Source organism: Aquarana catesbeiana, linkage group LG10, assembly GCF_042186555.1.
Source record: "Aquarana catesbeiana isolate 2022-GZ linkage group LG10, ASM4218655v1, whole genome shotgun sequence".
Taxonomy (NCBI): Eukaryota; Metazoa; Chordata; class Amphibia; order Anura; family Ranidae; genus Aquarana; species Aquarana catesbeiana.
The window spans coordinates 215,453,599-215,471,358 of record NC_133333.1 but is presented as its reverse complement, the minus strand read 5'-3'; the positions used below and the strand labels follow the sequence as shown (position 1 = coordinate 215,471,358).

At 44.1% G+C, this 17,760-nt stretch overlaps 1 protein-coding gene across 1 annotated transcript in view; it reads left to right on the top strand.

Annotated features, from left to right (window-relative positions):
- ETS1 (ETS proto-oncogene 1, transcription factor) overlaps positions 1-17,760 on the top strand; it is a 50,565-nt gene that overhangs the window by 12,553 nt on the left and 20,252 nt on the right. Inside the window, exons 2-4 of the mRNA XM_073603287.1 lie at positions 11,041-11,160; positions 11,472-11,672; positions 15,941-16,015. Coding sequence (XP_073459388.1) covers positions 11,041-11,160; positions 11,472-11,672; positions 15,941-16,015 — 396 coding nt within the window. The remainder of the gene's footprint in view (positions 1-11,040; positions 11,161-11,471; positions 11,673-15,940; positions 16,016-17,760) is intronic.

Below are 17,760 nucleotides of genomic sequence, written 5' to 3'. Positions count from 1 at the left end.
CTTCTGGCTGAGTTTTCTGCGGTGAACTGAGCAGGAAGTGGAAGTGGGGGTATTTGTCAAAACTAGGTACCTGCTCCCCCCCTACAAGGTGCCAAATCTGGCACTGGAGTGGCGGGCGGCTGACAAGCAGAGTTTCCCCTTTTGGGTGGAGCTCCGCTGTAATGTTTCACCACAGCCACATAGTAGTATCAGTGTTATCCATTTATATAGCTCTGACATATTCCTCTGTGCTGTACAGAGAAAGCAGAGCCAGTCACATCAGGCTCTGCACCAAAGGAGCTTACAATCTAATGCCCCCTTCACAGTCGCACACTATTATTATCATTATACATTTATATAGCTCTGGCATATACAGAGTACATGTAGTGTCTAGTGTTATTGGTGAGAATTGAGCCCAGGGCCCTAGTGCTGCAAGGGAAAAGTATTAACCATTTAACCCCCGTCCTCATCTTAGCTGTCACGCTCTTCCGCAAACTTAAACCAGATTGGTTGCTGTGGAGCAAAATATATTTTTTGAAGGCATTTTCCAGAGAGCGGCCCATTGTTACTAATACAACAGACTTGAGCCCTATTTATCAAATATTCTTACGCTGCCTCCACACACTACAATCTGATTGTAAATTTAAGGCTATAGTAGCACGTGAATGCGCCTAAAAAGTGTGTCAGGCTTGCAGTGCCATTCATTGTTTATGGTCTCCCAAATGCGACAAATCACACAGAGCTGGAAGATGCATGAACTTCGTAGCCATGTTTGTCTTGCGAAGGGCAGTCCATTCATTTGCATGAAGCTTGATAAATAGCAAAAAGCACACAAATGTGCGACAACCGATATCGCACAACATAATGTGAGTGCAGGTGACCTACGTACATTGCATATAAAGATTTGGTAATCTCACAATACAGAAAGTGAAGGTTTCAATCACATCTGGCACATCTCAGACTCCTCCATCCCGCCTATGACAGCCATGTGCCATTGCTCTCTACGTATGTCAGTAGACGGAGGGAGGGGATACGATGGAGAGGAGGGGCTTAAAAATATGGGGGGGGGGGGACATTTTCCTGTAGTTTCCCAATACATCATGTACAGAATTTGAACATCCCCCCAAAAAAGATGTACAACAAGTTATAATCAATAAAGTCTGCAGATTAAAATTATATCACAGTAGTGTGACTTTATGTACCGTAGAGGAACAGGAAAGCTCAGACTGAACGTATGCGTTTTACTTTAGGAGGACCTTATTCCCCTTTCAGCTCTACATTGCGACATGCATAGGGGAAAAAAACGGTTTAGGTTCATTGTTGCCGTAGCATTAAGATTAATATATATGAGGGGTCTTTAAAAAGTTTCCACACTTTTTTTTTTATATTTAATAGACTTTTAAAAATAAAAGTGCGGAAACTTTTTGAAGAACCTTCATATATAACCCTAGGGTGACAACGCTCCCATCCTCATCTCAGTACCATAGAGTGGAGTTGTGCTGTAGTTCACAGAAGAAAACTAGACAGTCTGATAGCTTTGTTTGAGATTTCAATGCACAGGAAGTGACACGGACGCTGCATTGCTGGCAGGATCAACAGGTCATTTCTGTACTTGAAGAAATTATTTTTGGTCTGAAAAAAAGAAAACTAATGCAACCACTACTTCTAAGATCTGGTAATGGAATGAAATGTATGACATTTTTGTTTTGGGGTTTTGATGCACTTTAAATGTTAGGTGAAACCTTTTCTGTCACAGTGACATAAATGCCACTGAAAATTCACCCCACAGAGATTTTGGTGGTGAAGATTCTGTAAATTATTGGGCCGAGAAATATGCACTAAAATGAACTCGCTACCTCCACCTGTCCTGCTTTCCCCTACTCTTGCTACCTTCAGGCGATGCCTGAAAACTCATCTCTTCAGGAAAGCCTATCACGTCTCTAACTAATCTCCTACCACTTCCATCAGCTCATTCCCAAAGTTACAACCTTTTGTACCACCTGCCCCACCCTATTAGATTGTAAGCTCTTCCTGAGCAGGATCCTCTTGTATATTATTGTATTATAACTGTATTGTCTCCCTTTTTTACATTGTAAAGAGCTGCGTAAACTGTTGGCGCTATATAAATCCTGTATTATAATAATAATAATAATAAATGATTTGTGTTGATAAGCACAGAGCTGCTGTGGACGCGTTTCGACCATCCTCCCTTTCTAGGATTTGGTCTGGGCAGTAATGACTGTTGCTGGGGGGGGGGGGTGTCTCTTGCTTTTTGTTTCCCACATGGTGGAGTGTTGGACTCGTTGTATTGGTTCTCTGGCATAGGCCGGCGGAGCGCTGAGAGAAGAGGCTTCCCCGAGGGAGTGGCAGTGCGGGGCTGTGAGAAGACATTCCTGGAAAGGGGCTGAAATGGCTTCCATATGAGAGGGGCACCTCCAAGGGTGGCAGCCACATGTGAGGACAAAGGGTCCCTTAACCCTTTCCCAGCCACTCCTTGGACTCTGCTTCCCACATTACATGTGCGTGAGTAACGGGCCGAACCAGTGTGGGAATGTTTGGGATTTGCCGAAGACGCAACGCTGACTGAGATCCCATGCACGCTGTGACGACTAACTGGAGGGGCTCACATTACACTGGGATGACTCAGTGGTAGGGGGCGGAGGACACCCATTAACCCCACCACAGCTGGCCTGGAGCAGAGACGGCTTTTTATGTGCCGCCTGTTGGCTTTACAGGGACATGTGATCGCTCCAAGGGAAATAAACGCCTGCAAGGACAGGCCGCCCTCACACTGGGCCCGTTATGAGCGCCCGGAGTTCCTCCTCACCTTCCTTTCCATAAGAAATTCCAGCTTTGCTTGAGGCTTTCACTGTAAAACTGATCAACTATTTCAAAATGGTTTATTTTCCGTCTACGGTCAGGAACGTAGCCACCCTGCGTGGAATACGGACAGCTGAAGTGGCGAGACCTCGTTCTGCCCAGGTTTAGGCTGCTGTTTGTTAAATGAAAACCGATTTATATGTAGGGCTCTCCACATCTGACGCCAAATTATTGGCCCATATCCGCCATCAATACTGTGTGTATCCATCTACAGTATCTCTTTCTATAATTTTATATATATATAATTTCAGTATCTCAGATTTTTGTAAATATTCTATCTTTTCATGTGACAACACTGAAGAAATGACACTTTGCTACAATGTAAAGTAGTGAGTGTACAGCTTGTATAACAGTGTAAATTTGCTATTTCCTCAAAATAACAAATTGAAATTGAAACAAAAGTGAGTACACCCCTAAGTGAGAATGTCCAAATTGGGTTCAAAGGGTCAATATTTTGTGTGGCCACCATTAGCCTCCTTTCACACGATCGGACCGTTCAGGTCCGCCTGTCAGTTTTGACGGCGGACCTGAACGGGCGCTCCATGTTAGTCTATGGAGCGTCGGATGTCAGCGGAGACATATCCGCTGACATCCGACCCGGTCCGATCCGCTAAAAGCAGACGGATGGCTCTGCGTCCAGGTCCGTCGCTGGCGGATCGGATCGGGTGAGATCGGATGAAAACGCACATGGTCCGTTTTCATCCGATCCCTCCATAGGCGGCAGCGGCGCCTGACAAGCCCCTCCCCGCTCAGTGAGCAGAGAGAGTCCTGTCATCCGCCGGCTCAGCGGAGATCAATGGACAGATCTCCCGCTGAGCCGGCGGACCGAGGCGGGCTCCGTAGCAATGGAGTCCGCCTCATGTGAAAGGGGGCTTATCTTCCAGCACTGCCTTAACTCTCTTGGGCATGGAGTTCACCAGAGCTTCACAGGTTGCCACTGGAGTCCTCTTCCACTCCTCCATGATGACATCACAGAGCTGTTGGATGTTCGAGACCTTGCGCTCCTCCACCTTCCATGTTGGAATACTGCCCTGAACTACAGTCTCTGAAGGGGGGGATCATGCTCTGCTTCACTATGTCACAGTACATGTTGGCATTCATTATTTGTACTCCTCACCTGGTTAACACCACACACACTTGACACCATCTGAACCAAATAATTTATCTTCGTCTCATCAGACCACAGGACATGGTTCCAGTAATCCATGTCTTTAGCAAACTGTTTGCAGGCTTTCTTGTGCATCATCTTTAGAAAAGGCTTCCTTCTGGGACGACAGCCATGCAGACCAATTTGATGCAGTGTGTGGCGTATGGTCTGAGCACTGACAGGATGACCCCCCACCCCTTCAACCTCTGCAGCAATGCTGGCAGCACTCATACGTCTATTTCCCAAAGACAACCTCTGGATATGACGCTGAGCACGTGCACTCAACTTCTTTGGTCGACCATGGCGAGGCCTGTTCTGAGTGGAACCTGTCCTGTTAAACCGCTGTATGGTCTTGGCCACCGTGCTGCAGCTCAGTTTCAGGGTCTTGGCAATCTTCTTATAGCCTAGGCCATCTTTATGTAGAGCAACAATTCTTTTTTTCAGATCCTCAGAGAGTTCTTTGCCATGAGGTGCCATGTTGAACTTCCAGTGACCAGTATGAGAGAGTGAGAGCGATAACACCAAGTTTACCACACCCGCTCCCCATTCACACCCGGGACCTTGTAACGCTAACGAGTCACATGACACCGGGGAGGGAAAATTGCTAACTGAGCCCTATTTGGACATTTTCACTTAGGGGTGTACTCACTTTTGTTGCCAGCGGTTTAGACATTAATGGCTGTGTGTTGAGTTATTTTGAGGGGACAGCAAATTTACACTGTTATACAAGCTGTACACTCACTACTTTACATTGTAGCAAAGTGTCATTTCTTCAGTGTTGTCACATGAAAAGATATAATAATATATTTACAAAAATGTGAGGGATGTACTCACACTTGTGAGATACTGTGTGTGTATGTATGTATGCGTGTATGTATGTGTGTTTATTCACCAGCCCAGGTGAATAAACACTAAAGAACATACAGCCTCAGCCTACATGACTCCAACAAGCCACACTGCAGAAATGGGAAGAGATAGCTCGACCGCCACACTTCACTGAGTGGTTAGCAGATAAAAGTGGCTTCCCGCTCAATGTCCCCAACATGTTTCTCCCCGTCCCCGGGGCTTAATCATGGAGATGGCATCAGGGTATATGGCTTTGTGGAGACATGTAGGCTGAGGCTGCTTTTTATCATGTATTCACCTGGGCTGGTTTGGAGTATCAGCGATCCTTTCCTCTTTACATTTACTAACCCCCCTGGATTGGTATTAGGACAAGCCTGCACCCCATGTTCTGGGAGACAGGGATATGTTTTCACCTCTACTTTGAGCAACACCAAAAGCAATCAAACAAGTATACAGTAGGTGAAGTTATGTGAACTGTTTTTTGGGTTGTAGCATTGTATGTGTTGTCTTTGCGCTTTGTTTAGAGTGAATCTAGGCTACTCTCCTGATTTGGACTACAAACACTGCCCCCTGTACTCATCATTATTACATAGAGGGGAACTGTTTTCTAGTGCACATAAGATAGCTGATAAGTGATTTCATTGTACAGGGAGGTACAAGGATACTGGATTTCTAACAGAATCAACAGACAATTAACCTTCCCTGAAAACACAAAAATTAATGTAGCTGCCACATATAGGGGCTGGTATGCTGCCATATATTACTTTTTTTTTTTGTTCTTGGGTTTACATACGCTTTAAATGTTGCATGAGTGTCATCCTTGTGTAGTGTGAATGCTTGCGTGTGTTGTCTTCTCCATGTTTTGTTATATGAGTGTTGCCTTGGTGTTGTTTCTACAATGTGTAGTTCTGTCACCTATTATGTCATCTCTGCACTGCATCTGCATATTGTGAAGGGTTGTCTCCATGCTCTGTCTCTGCATTGATTGTGTATTGTGTCATCTACACATTGTGTGTTTTTCTCTCTGCGTTGTGCAGTGTCGTCTCCTCCTTGTGTCTCTGCATTGTGTAATATTGTCTCCTTCATGTGTCTCTCCACACCGTGTAGCGTTATCTCTGCACTGTATGAGTGGCATCTCACTTTGTAGTCCTTTTTGTGTTTGTCTTGTACCTGAAGTGCCTCCTATTATCAGGCCGCCCTGTTGGCTTTGTGCAAGGACTGGGCTGCTGTGATAATCCGCACTAATATCTTTTAATCCCCTGTGATCTCTGTGAGATGAGGCCACCAGCTGGGCCCCCCTCCTGCAATCTGATCTGACTGCTCACATCGCAGCCGGAGTCATTGTGTGCCATAAGGAGGACTCTCCGAGCAGAGCAGTACTCTAGTGGCTCCAGGGAAGAGAGAGGCGCATCACAACACCAGGAAATACTGTATATTCTGTCACTTAGGCGAAGGAGCACATGTGCTAAACTTATTACTCTTACTCGTTTTCATACGTAGGAGCCCCAATGCATGCATTTTTTTTGTAGGGGTGTGTGTGTGTGTGTGGGGGGGGGGGGGGCTGTACATTTTTATTTTTTAGAAACATTTTATATGTCTTCTTATGCTTAAAAGATTTTTGGTTTTATATTTATTTTTTACATAGGGAACCAATAGCCCCCTGTGTGTGATAGTATATAGGTGACAGGTTCTCTTTATGGACCCTGGATGTCTCCTCTCTAATGCACTGCAGCTAATGGAACACAGACTGTTCCATCAGCTGCTTTTCCCAGCATTGATCCTGGAGAATGACAGCTCCAGTCCAGAAAGTGAGGTCCACTGAGCTCCCTCCGCCCTTCCCAGTGACACCCACCATAACACAGGCCTGCAGGTAAGACAGCAGAGCGCAGTGAACATGGTGGGGGGTTTGCGCTGGGGGAAAGGCAGCACATGGCTTCACAGCCACTTGTATCACTTCCACACAAGAGCATACAGTTGGCTTTACTAAAGTGTGTAAAAAAAAAAAAAAAAACACATCTGCAGCACTGTACAAATCTGAATCCCCAGCAAGTGGCCAGGGATTTGGATTTTACCACGCCCCCTCCTATTTTGGCGCCCTAACGCGGGTGCTTAAGCTGCCTTGTGGTAGCACTGGCCCTGTGTGAAGGTGGCCACGGACATGAGAATGCATACATAAAAAAAAAAAAACAGATCAAAGGAAGCAGCTGTTTTCATTACATATGCTGCTTGATAGAATTTGTGAAAGTCCCATTGATCAAAGGTTATCATCTGATGGAGCCAGCCTGCCGATAGGACAAGATAGAAGTTTCACCAAGGAATACAGCCTGCAGACACATAGGTGGGCAACTCCCTGAAAAAATGGTGGCTACTTCTGTGGGCAACTGCTGAACCTTTGTTCGCTTTGTGTCAGCTGATAGTCCAGTCAAGCTTGGTACATCATGAACAGAAACGGACACATGACATTTGGTGTTTGGGTTATGGCATTTTCCAGCATATGCCTAGTCCCCTAGATTGGTGACAGGGTGGCTCTTTGGAGAAAGGGGTGGCTTCCAGGGGCAGTATTCTGTAAGCAATCCCATTTTTCTTATGGCTGGTCGCTTTGTGGCACCTATGGGAGGCGGAATATATATTATGTTCCCCAGGCTGATTGTTTCCCTCCAATCGGAGTTGGTCTTGCATGTCCCATCAATCTAAATGTATCTTATCCTGCGTGTTGTCCCTGCAGGGTGTCCTCTGCATATCCCCTCCAGCACAGACCTGGGGCTAATTAAGGACAGCAGAAAATTCCATGTGATGTCTGTGACGGTGCATTTGTCGGTTACAATCTGGAACCTTTAAAACCAGTGAGTCATGGCTGCTGTGGCCTTGTTTTCCATGAAGCGCCGACTTGGTATTGCCTAAACTCTGGCCCCTTTCCAGGGCCTAAAATTACTCCGATTGGTGTGCAGCTGCTTCCATAGTTCTCTGGATAAAATCCTTCTCCCTCAGAAGCCCATTCCGCAATCCGCAGGTAGTGCTGCACAAATAGAGACGAGTTGACAGCACCATGGGGGTTAAAGAAGGACTCTGTCCAGATCAAAAAGCAGGAAATTGTTCTGAAATGTGGAGCCAATGAAACCACCAAAGACAAGCTGATCATCACACCAAGTCGGACACCCTCATACTTTGTGACTACTGATGCAAGAACAGTGTTTCATTTTTGAAGCATGTTTTTTTAAGTTGTGTTTTTCTTTAACTTGTAAGGGGAATTTATTTTCTATAAAACAAAACAGGCAGATCAGTTCTGTGGAACTACAGATGGTTTTGCTAATGTTTCTTTTTAAAAAACTGTCTGGTATGCAGGCCTCTTGTCTCATGACAGGTTGGAGGAAACCTGTAACTTAATACAGAGCTGGGCATGGAAAGCTGGCATTGCATGATGGTAACAGTGTTTTTATTCCTGGTTCAGATCTGCTGGGGAGAGAGGTGAAGCAGAAATTCTAACTTCATCTTGTGTTTCCTGAGGGGGTAGTCAGATCCTGCCCACTTGCATGGTGGCTTTAAAGCGATTGTAAAGTCTCATTTTTCCCCCATAAAAATAACAAACATGTTATACTTACCTCCTCTGTGCAGTGGATTTGCACAGAGCAGCCCTGATCCTCCTCTTCTCAGGTCCCTCTTCTGTGCTCCTGGCCCCTCCCTCCTGTTCACTGCCCCCACAGCAAGCAGCTTGCTATGGGGGCACCCGAGCCGAGTCACAGCTCTCTATGTTCATTCAGATACAGAGCCCAGACCCAGCCCCACCTCTCTCCCCTGATTGGCTAGCTGACTTTGAATGACAGCAGCAACAGCTAATGGCGCCTCTGCTGTGTTTTAGCCAATCAGGAGAGAGTGTCTCGACTGGCTGAGACACTCGTGGACATCGCTGGACAGAGAGGGACCTCAGGTAAGTGTTAGGGGAGCTGCTGCACACAGCATGCTTTTCATCTTAATGAATAGAATGCATTAAGATAAAAAACCTGACTTTACAACCCATTTAAGGCTAGAAGAATGTTCTGGACACAGCAACCAGTCACATTGCACAATGCATGTTAGAAGGTGAAGGAGGGTTTGATTGGACAATGTGGACAACACAGGCATGTTTCTACTTTTGCCAGTCTTACAGCGAGAAGCCAAGCAAGCAAACCTAAATTTTACCTCCCAGAGAAGATTGTCTTATTTTTCCCATACAGGAAATCAAAGTGACACTGAACACGGCCCTACCGTCACACAAAACGCTCCCCTGAAGCCACGTTCTGGCTTATTGTTTCCAATTTTTGGTCTTGTGTTCAAGTGCAATTGCAGTACTCTCACTTTCACAATCCTCCAGAATGTGAGCATGCAGAAATGCAGCCATGGTTCTCAGCTCTACCCCCCCTCTCTCTCTCTTCCTAGCCTTGTCCTCATACACTGCAGTGTGAGAGTGCAGAGGATCAAGTGACAAGATGATGCAGTCCTCACCATGACAGAGAGAATCTATCTGCATAAATTATACAATATGAAGACGTAATGGTCTGTATTGAATGGAAATAGTAGCAGTAGAGTAGAAATAATAAGTTGCTAAACAAGCCTGACAACATGGAGAGTAACAAAAGCAATATGTGTGATCCACCCTGTCTGGGGGGGCAGGCCTTATATCCAAAGAAAAATTCTATACTATGGCACATTTTTATACAGTTGGAATATTGTAGGTTCCAAGAGAGCCAACACATTTCAGGTATCAGAGCCCCCTATATCAGGGCTAATAATAAACATATTTAGGAATCTTGAATATTCTATGCTCCCAACACAAGTAGGTTAGTGCAATAAACTGAAGCCCTCTTGATGCAATGCAGCAAAAGTGTAGCACTTCTGCAAAGAAATCCTGTAAAACCATCACCTACAGTTAAACAAATCAACAAAAAAATATTTTTGTTAAAATGAAAAATAAAAATAAAAATAAAGATTTTCTTTGCTGTATGCTGTGATTTTATATGATTATTTTTTTTTTTTTTTGTAGAAGCGTTACATTGGTTCTGCTTTCTATTGTTTTTATTAGATGCATTTAGTTTTTATTAAGATATAAATACATAATCCAGAAAAAATGTATATAAATAACTTCACCCATACATGATTTCATCATTTTTTTACAATGGTTTTTATGTGCATTTGGATCTGTCTCTTCCCCTCTCTTGTGCCCTTTTTTCCTCGGAAGAATATTCAGATGATGTTGGATGTTATTGTCATGTTTGTGAATGATCCTCGCAGACTCTTGTGAGTGTTTGTGAGTGGCAGGGCTGGCATTGAACTTGCTGTGACTCAGGGTAATACGAGGGAGGTGAAATGGCGCAGTGGGCAGAATAACACACTTGTGAAAGCAGCACAGCTCCCCGCTAGTTCTCCTTGTGGCCGGATGCCAGGGAAGCTCCCACGTTTTTGGCACATCACAGCGGAGTGTTTTTTAGGACGCATCGCTCCGGATTTGGCACTGTAATATTCCTAGAGGTGAATCTGCACATGTCATGTTCTCTCTAGAAGTAAATCGTTTGGCACGGGACGACACAGTGGGTTCAGTCAAGTCTTCTCATCACTGAACATTTCTTTGCTTAATTTTTATACCACAAAATGTAGCTAAACCCCAAAACAAAATGTAGTATATTGCAGATTACCAGTCCTTAGATGTGGTGGCTGCATTGTTTCTTTTTAAAGGATTCTTTCTCTTTATTTTCACCTGGTGATCCTGCCAGTAACATACTTTCTGTCTTAGAGTGACAATGATCACTCACTGTACTGTATTACTCAAAAACCTAAAACATCACCAGGTAAAAGACGTCTTCAGGACGATTGGGACATATTGTTCAGGGGCGTATATATTGCAATGATGAGGTTTAAGTGTAGAGGAAGAGGTGGGGAAGTTAGATGCATAGGAGGGGTTACTGGAGTTGAACAAAAGGGTGTGGGGGAAGGGTTCTTGAAATGGGGGTAAGGTGTGGAGGAGGCGTTATTGGAGTTGAGGAGAATGGTGTAGAGAAGGGGTTTTGGGGGGGATAAGATGCAGATGAGGGATTATTGGAGGGTTCTTAAAATTGGGAGTTAGGTGTGGAGGAGGGTATATTAGAGTTGGGTAGTTAGTATACCATATTATATATTGATTTGTGCACACTCAGTGGTAATTATGCTGTTCCCTGCAGATATGGAGTGCGGTGATGTGCCTCTGCTGACCCCCAGCAGCAAGGAGATGATGTCACAGGCTCTCCGCGCCACCTTCAGCGGCTTCACCAAGGAACAGCAACGCCTAGGCATCCCCTTCGGTGAGATTTCAGAGACTTATTGTTAATCTCTTAATTTCATGAAGCACAATGCCTGTGTGAGAAGCCCCTAGTGAGCTCCTTTTTATTCTCTGACTCTCAAGCCACATACTAGTTCCAAGGCAGTATGCAGCTCATGAGTTGATAATAAAGGCTTCTATCTGAGGGTTCTCACACAGGCACCCTTGCATTGTGGCTGTTACTGCCGGTAATGTTGTAAATGACCCTCGGCTTTGTTGGCTACTGGCTACCCTATCAGTGCCGTGATCTTGCATTTTGCATCCTGAGCAGCTGTTGCAATTTCTTTCTGGCAGATCCGCAGGAGTGGACGGATGCTCACGTCAGGGAATGGGTGTCTTGGGCAGTGAATGAGTTCACGCTAAAGGGAGTGGAGCTGCAGAAGTTCTGCATCAGCGGAGCGGGGCTGTGTGCTCTGGGGAAGGACCGCTTCTTGGACCTGGCACCGGACTTTGTCGGAGACATCCTGTGGGAGCACTTGGACATCATGCAAAAAGGTGAGGCAGCATTTGGTCTTAGAGCAGCTCTGGTCAGACATCACACACCAATAGATCTTGTCTTTAGCCATCTGCAGCCTGGTAACCAAAAGTCTCAGCACAATAAAGAGCCAACTTTGTCCCATTTAAAACTAGATTTTTCCAAAAGTTAGAATGTAATTATCAGTAAGGGGAGTAAGAATATCAGGTGTTTTGTATTAGAATTCTGTTCTCAGCTACATTGTATGTCCAAATGTCTGACCATGACACCTAGATGATCCTGTTGGACATTCCATTTCCGAATCATGGGCATTAGCATGGAATTTGTCCCCTTCCCATCTGTGACTATAACAGCATCCATTCTAAAGGGTTTCCACAAGATTTTGAGTGTGTCTGTGGAGAAGACCTGGCTCACAATAAACAACAATTCAATTCAATCCAAAGCTGTTCAGTAGGGCTGGGGTCAGGGCTCTGTGCAGGTCACTCATGTTCCTCCACATTAAATGGGTCAAACCATGTGTTTCTGGAGCTAGCTTTGTACACAGAGGCACAGTTATACTGGTACAGAAAATGGTCTTTCCCAAACGATTACCACAATGTTGGATTGAGCATGGTTGCCTAAAATGTCATTGTATGCTTTGAAAGTAACAGTATCCTTCACTGGGAACTCCTGAAGAGAGATCAATACACATTTTATTACCAAAAGTATTGGGACGTCTGCCTTTACATGCACATGAACTTTAATGGAATCCCAGTCTTAGTCGCAGGGTTCAATATTGAGTCGGCCCACCCTTTACAGCTATAACAGCTTCAACTCTTCTGGGAAGGCTGTCCACAAGGTTTAGGCGTGTCTATGAGAAAGTTTGACCGTTCTTCCAGGAGCGCATTATGGAGGTCAGGCACTGATGTTGTATGAGAAGGCCTGACTTAGTGTTCGCTCTAATTCATCCCAAAGATGTCCTATCGGGTTTGAGGTTCAGGCCAGTCAAGTTCCTCCACCCCAAACTCATCCATGTCGTTATGGACCTTGCTTTGTGCACTGGTACGCAGTAGTGTTGGAACAGGAAGGGGCCATCCCCAAACTGTTCCCACAAAGTTGGGAGCATGAAATTGTCCAAAATGTCTTGGTATGCTGACACCTTAAGAGTTCCCTTCACTGGAACTAAGGGGTCAAGCCCAACCCTTGAAATTCAACCCCACACCATAATCTCCCCTCCCACCAAATGTTTTGGACCGGTGCACAAAGCAAGGTCCATAAAGACTTGGATGAGCAAGTTTGGGGTGGAAGAACTTGACTGACCTGCACAGAATCCTGACCTCATCCCGATAGAACACCTTTGGGATAAATGTGAGCGTAGACTATGAGCCAGGCCTTCTTGTCCACATTAGTGCCTGACCTCACAAATGCTCATCTGGAAGAGTGGTCAAACATTCCCATAGACACACTCCTAAACCTTGTGGACAGCATTTCCAGAAGAGTTGAAGCTGTTATAGCTGCAAAGGGTGGGCCAACTCAATATTGAACCCTATGGACTAAGACTGGGATGCCATTAACCCCTTCACGCCGAGCGTATGCAAATATGCACCTCAACTTGAAGAGCATCACCCTGGTACCGTTTTTTAGAGCCGGCGGTTGGCCTTCTTGGGATAACAACCGATGCAGCTGAGAAGCCACTCTGCTGTTATCCTCTGGAACTCTAAACTGGTAACCTGTAGAAATTTTTTAAATGTTGCCTGTGGAGATTTTTAAGTACCGTAGTTTGTCGCCATTCCATGAGTGTGCCCAATTTTAAAGTATGACATGTTGGGTATCTATTTACTTGGCGTAACATCATCTTTGACATTATACAAAAACATTGGGCTAACTTTACTGTTTTTTCTTGTTTTTTTTTTAATTCATCAAAGTGTACTTTTTCCCCAAAAAATGCATTTGAAAGACCACTGCACAAATACTGTGACATAAAATACTACAACGACTGCCATTTTATTCTCTAGGGTCTCTGCTAAAAAATATATATATATATATAATATAATGCTTGGAGGTTCTAAGTAATATGGGATATATAAAAAATATATATATAATGTGTGTGTGTTTGGGGGTTCTAGCAAAAAATCCGGATTTTACTTGTAAGCAACAAATGTCATAAAAAAAAAAGTCTAGGCATGAAAGGGTTACAGTTCACGTGCGTGTAAAGGCAAGTGTCCCAATACTTTTGGTATAGTGTACTTTCACCTTAATTTTGTGTATGAGGTTGCATTAATCACTTTCTTTTCTATCCATTCCACTTAGCAATGAATGAGTTTACTAAACCTTATAGGGCAATGGTTGTCAATTTAAGCTTGGTTCACACCTAATGCTGATGCGGCTCACACAGACGTCCTGTGCGTCCTGGTTCACCGTTTCAGGCCTGAATTCAGCCCGAATTTTGGGCTGAATTTGAACCTGAAATAGACCAAAGCCGCATTGGAGATATGTGAACCATAGAGAGCCATTTACATTCTCCTGCTATTGCGAATTGCTAATTCGCAATAGTGTGAACCCGGCCTTAAGGTATGAGGGGCTCAAATGTGGCCCCTGATATAACCAAAGGGCAGCTTATAATATGTACAAGACACAGAATATAGGACTGAACTTGACCATTCAATGGCAACAGAGTTCTGCTTTATCTGCAGTAAGCAAAACACACACAGCTCCAGGCATGTAAACTGGGTGCTTCCAATACCAGAGCATGGCGGTGCAGTGATGTGCAGTAACCTACAGCCACCAATCAGAAATCACTTCTTAACTGAAAGGGAATTAGATACTCTGCAAGCCTGCCCGTGTTTTAGTTACTTTGCCACACTGAGCTGCCTCTGGGTCCACAGCCAGGAAAGTGAACCTGTATCTGCCTTGGAACTGTTTACTTGTATGTTGCTGAAATTGTTTCTTGGCAGCAGATTTTCGGTTTATCAGCCTCCCACATAGTACTCATTAAAATGCTGGAACATTCATGTGAGTGACGGGGAGCCAGGCATTGGTCCAGGGTCTTGCACTGAGAAAACTGGGTAATCAGAAAACTTGAATCTACCATAAACTAACGCAGTTGCTTGGCGGTGACGCATTTTGTGTTTCTGCTTGATTTTTAATGTAGTGAATTCCTTTTGAAAATAGACACACTCCTAGAGATAAAATCAGCATATTATAGTTGACTTTCCTCCTCAGTGTCAAGGTGTCTGCCTATTCAAGTTGAGTGTTAAATAGCTCAAATCTCACAAGTAGGTGTTCCTGCACTACGCTGCAGCAAATTCTTGTGAGATTTGGGCTACTCAGCATTCCCAGGTGTCTTGTTGGCTGGATGATGATGATGATGTCACCCCCTGCACTACAGAAGTCTAGGAAAGGTAAGTATACTATCTAATTTTGCTCACACGGGTACTTTTATGCAGCAAAAAAGGAGATGCAGCTCACAAACACTCTTGCTCTGGAATGACACCGCCCTAGTAAGAACTGGTTCCAGGTGCTGGCTTTGCTGGTTTGCAGAGAGGTAGAAAGAAATCCTGGATAGCCGCACTCTGGGATAAGGACATCTTTATTTCAATAAAATCCAAAACATACAGTCAATAGCAGAGACGTACAGGGTGGTAGACTGCTAACGCATTTCACATCATTTGGATGCTTATTCGTAATAAGCATCCAAATGATGTGAAACGCGTTAGAGGTCTACCACCCTGTACGTCTCTGCTATTGACTGTATGTTTTGGATTTTATTGACATAAAGATGTCCTTATCCCAGAGTGCGGCTATCCAGGATTTCTTTCTACCTCTCTACTTTTAGGCGGCGTAAGAGGGGGATGGGGGCACCTTGAATAAGCAGATCATGCCACTGAGGTTGAAGGTCTTCTATAACCTGGATAAACACAATTTTTATATGCTCAACCGAGAGATTGTCCCATCATTATGTAGGCCTCACATTGAACTGGATGCATTTCCAGCAGACAGAAGTAAAAACTAAAGCTACCAAGCCTTATATCACAGCAAAAATCTGTGAACTCCCGGACAACCCTTCCAGTATAATTACACTGTGCAGTATTATGTCTGCCGGTCTCAGGCATGTGTGATCTCTTTGTGTTCTCCTCATATGACAGTGATGCAGGCAGTGAGCATAAGGTACTGTAGAGAACTTTCTATGTCAGTTATGTCATAATTCTCGCTAAGCTTTAATAAAATTGTCATTTAGGTCTGCTAGGATAAAAAGCGATGTCTGGTTCCTTGTCTAATGCTTTTTTTTTTCTTGTCACTTTTGTGTTAGACTCCAAATTGTACCAGACAAGTGAGATGACCCCTGCCTATCCCGAGCCCAGATACACCACCGACTACTTTATCAGTGAGTATTTCCAGAGCCCTCTGACCTGGTATAAGCATGACTAGGCCTTCTACACAGGACTAGACCTTCTACACAGGACTAGGCCTTCTACACAGGACTAGGCCTTCTACACAGGACTAGGCTTTCTACACAGGACTAGACCTTCTACACAGGACTAGACCTTCTACACAGGACTAGGCCTTCTACACAGGACTAGACCTTCTACACAGGACTAGGCCTTCTACACAGGACTAGGCCTTCTACACAGGACTAGGCCTTCTACACAGGACTAGGCCTTCTACACAGGACTAGGCCTTCTACACAGGACTAGGCCTTCTACACAGGACTAGGCCTTCTACACAGGACTAGGCCTTCTACACATGGGCTTCTCTTCGGCAATAAGAGAAGATTGTACAGAAAGCATTTGTTAACCATTTGTAAAGCTTTTGACAAAATTCAAGCAGCTTTGTTAAAGTGTTTAAACACTCTTCAGCACCAGTTTGGGGATGTTAAAGTGTACAATAACTAGCCATAAAGAGCATCTTTTCACCAAGCTTAAAGTATAACTAAAGGCAAAACGTGTTTTTTTTTTTTTTTGTTTTTTTTTTTTTCTTGTGGCGAGAAATTAGAATATTTGTCAGTCTTTATTGCTGTCTGTGCCCCCGTTAAGGAGATTCACCCTCTCTTTTTCTCCCGTTGACCATTATCATTGAAAGTAAAAGAAAATCCCAAATTTTGGGTTGTCTCCAGAAAAGTAATGGGGAAGTCTTCCTATGGGGACACTAGTTCTGGTGACATGGATGTCCCCAAGGAATTCCCTTAGTTTGCATGGATTTCCTCTCACTTCTGGTTTGGCTATGGGACAGGAAATGAAGGGATATCTCGGCAATAGGACACATATGGCGAAAAAAAATCTGACAGGAGTTCTAACGCACCCTTACTCTATCCAAAATTGAAAAAAAAAATTGCCTATAGTTCTACTTTTAGGCAGGCCATACATGGGTCGAATTTTGAAAGAATTTTCTTTCGAAGATCTTATCTAAGAATTTTCGTTCATATTTCGCACCATTAGTGGGCTGCAGCAACAGCCGATTTTCGTGAGAATTTTTTGAAAAATGAACGATTTTCTAATCAATGATGGGAGAATCGTGCAAGAAATGTTATCGAAAAAGAAATGCGCATGTGCAAGAAAAGAAAATTCCCGGAAAGAAAAGAAGATTCCCAGCCACGAAAATTCTTTTCTGTAGCGACATGAGGTGAAATTGAAGGCTTGGTTTGCCGAATTTCGAAATCAATGGTGGCACCATCGGATCACAAAACGCACTAATTTTCTGATTTTTCAAAAGAAAATTCTTTCCAAATTTGATCATGTATGGCCAGCCTAAATGATTTTTGCCTTTTTAATTGGGGCCATGTTTCTCTGGACCTCACTGTTTGATAACAGGGAAGAGATTGGTTTCAGCATGTGACAAAGCTTTGAGTCTGAACCTTATATAAAAGAACGCATCCCTGGCATTCTATTAGATGTGCATGTTCCTTTCTGCTGGCCAGTGGGGGCTGCAGACATTAGCTGTGCAATCTAATTAGTTTGTTGATTACACTTATAACCTGCTTCTGAACAGATTGGACAGCTAATGTCTGCAGCACCCAATGGCCAGCAGGGAGGAACGTGCACGTCTTAAAAGGATAACAGGAATGCGTGATTTTTTTGTTTGTTTGCTTTTTTCTTCATTTAATGCTTGAGCTCAGAGCAGAGCTCAAGGGGA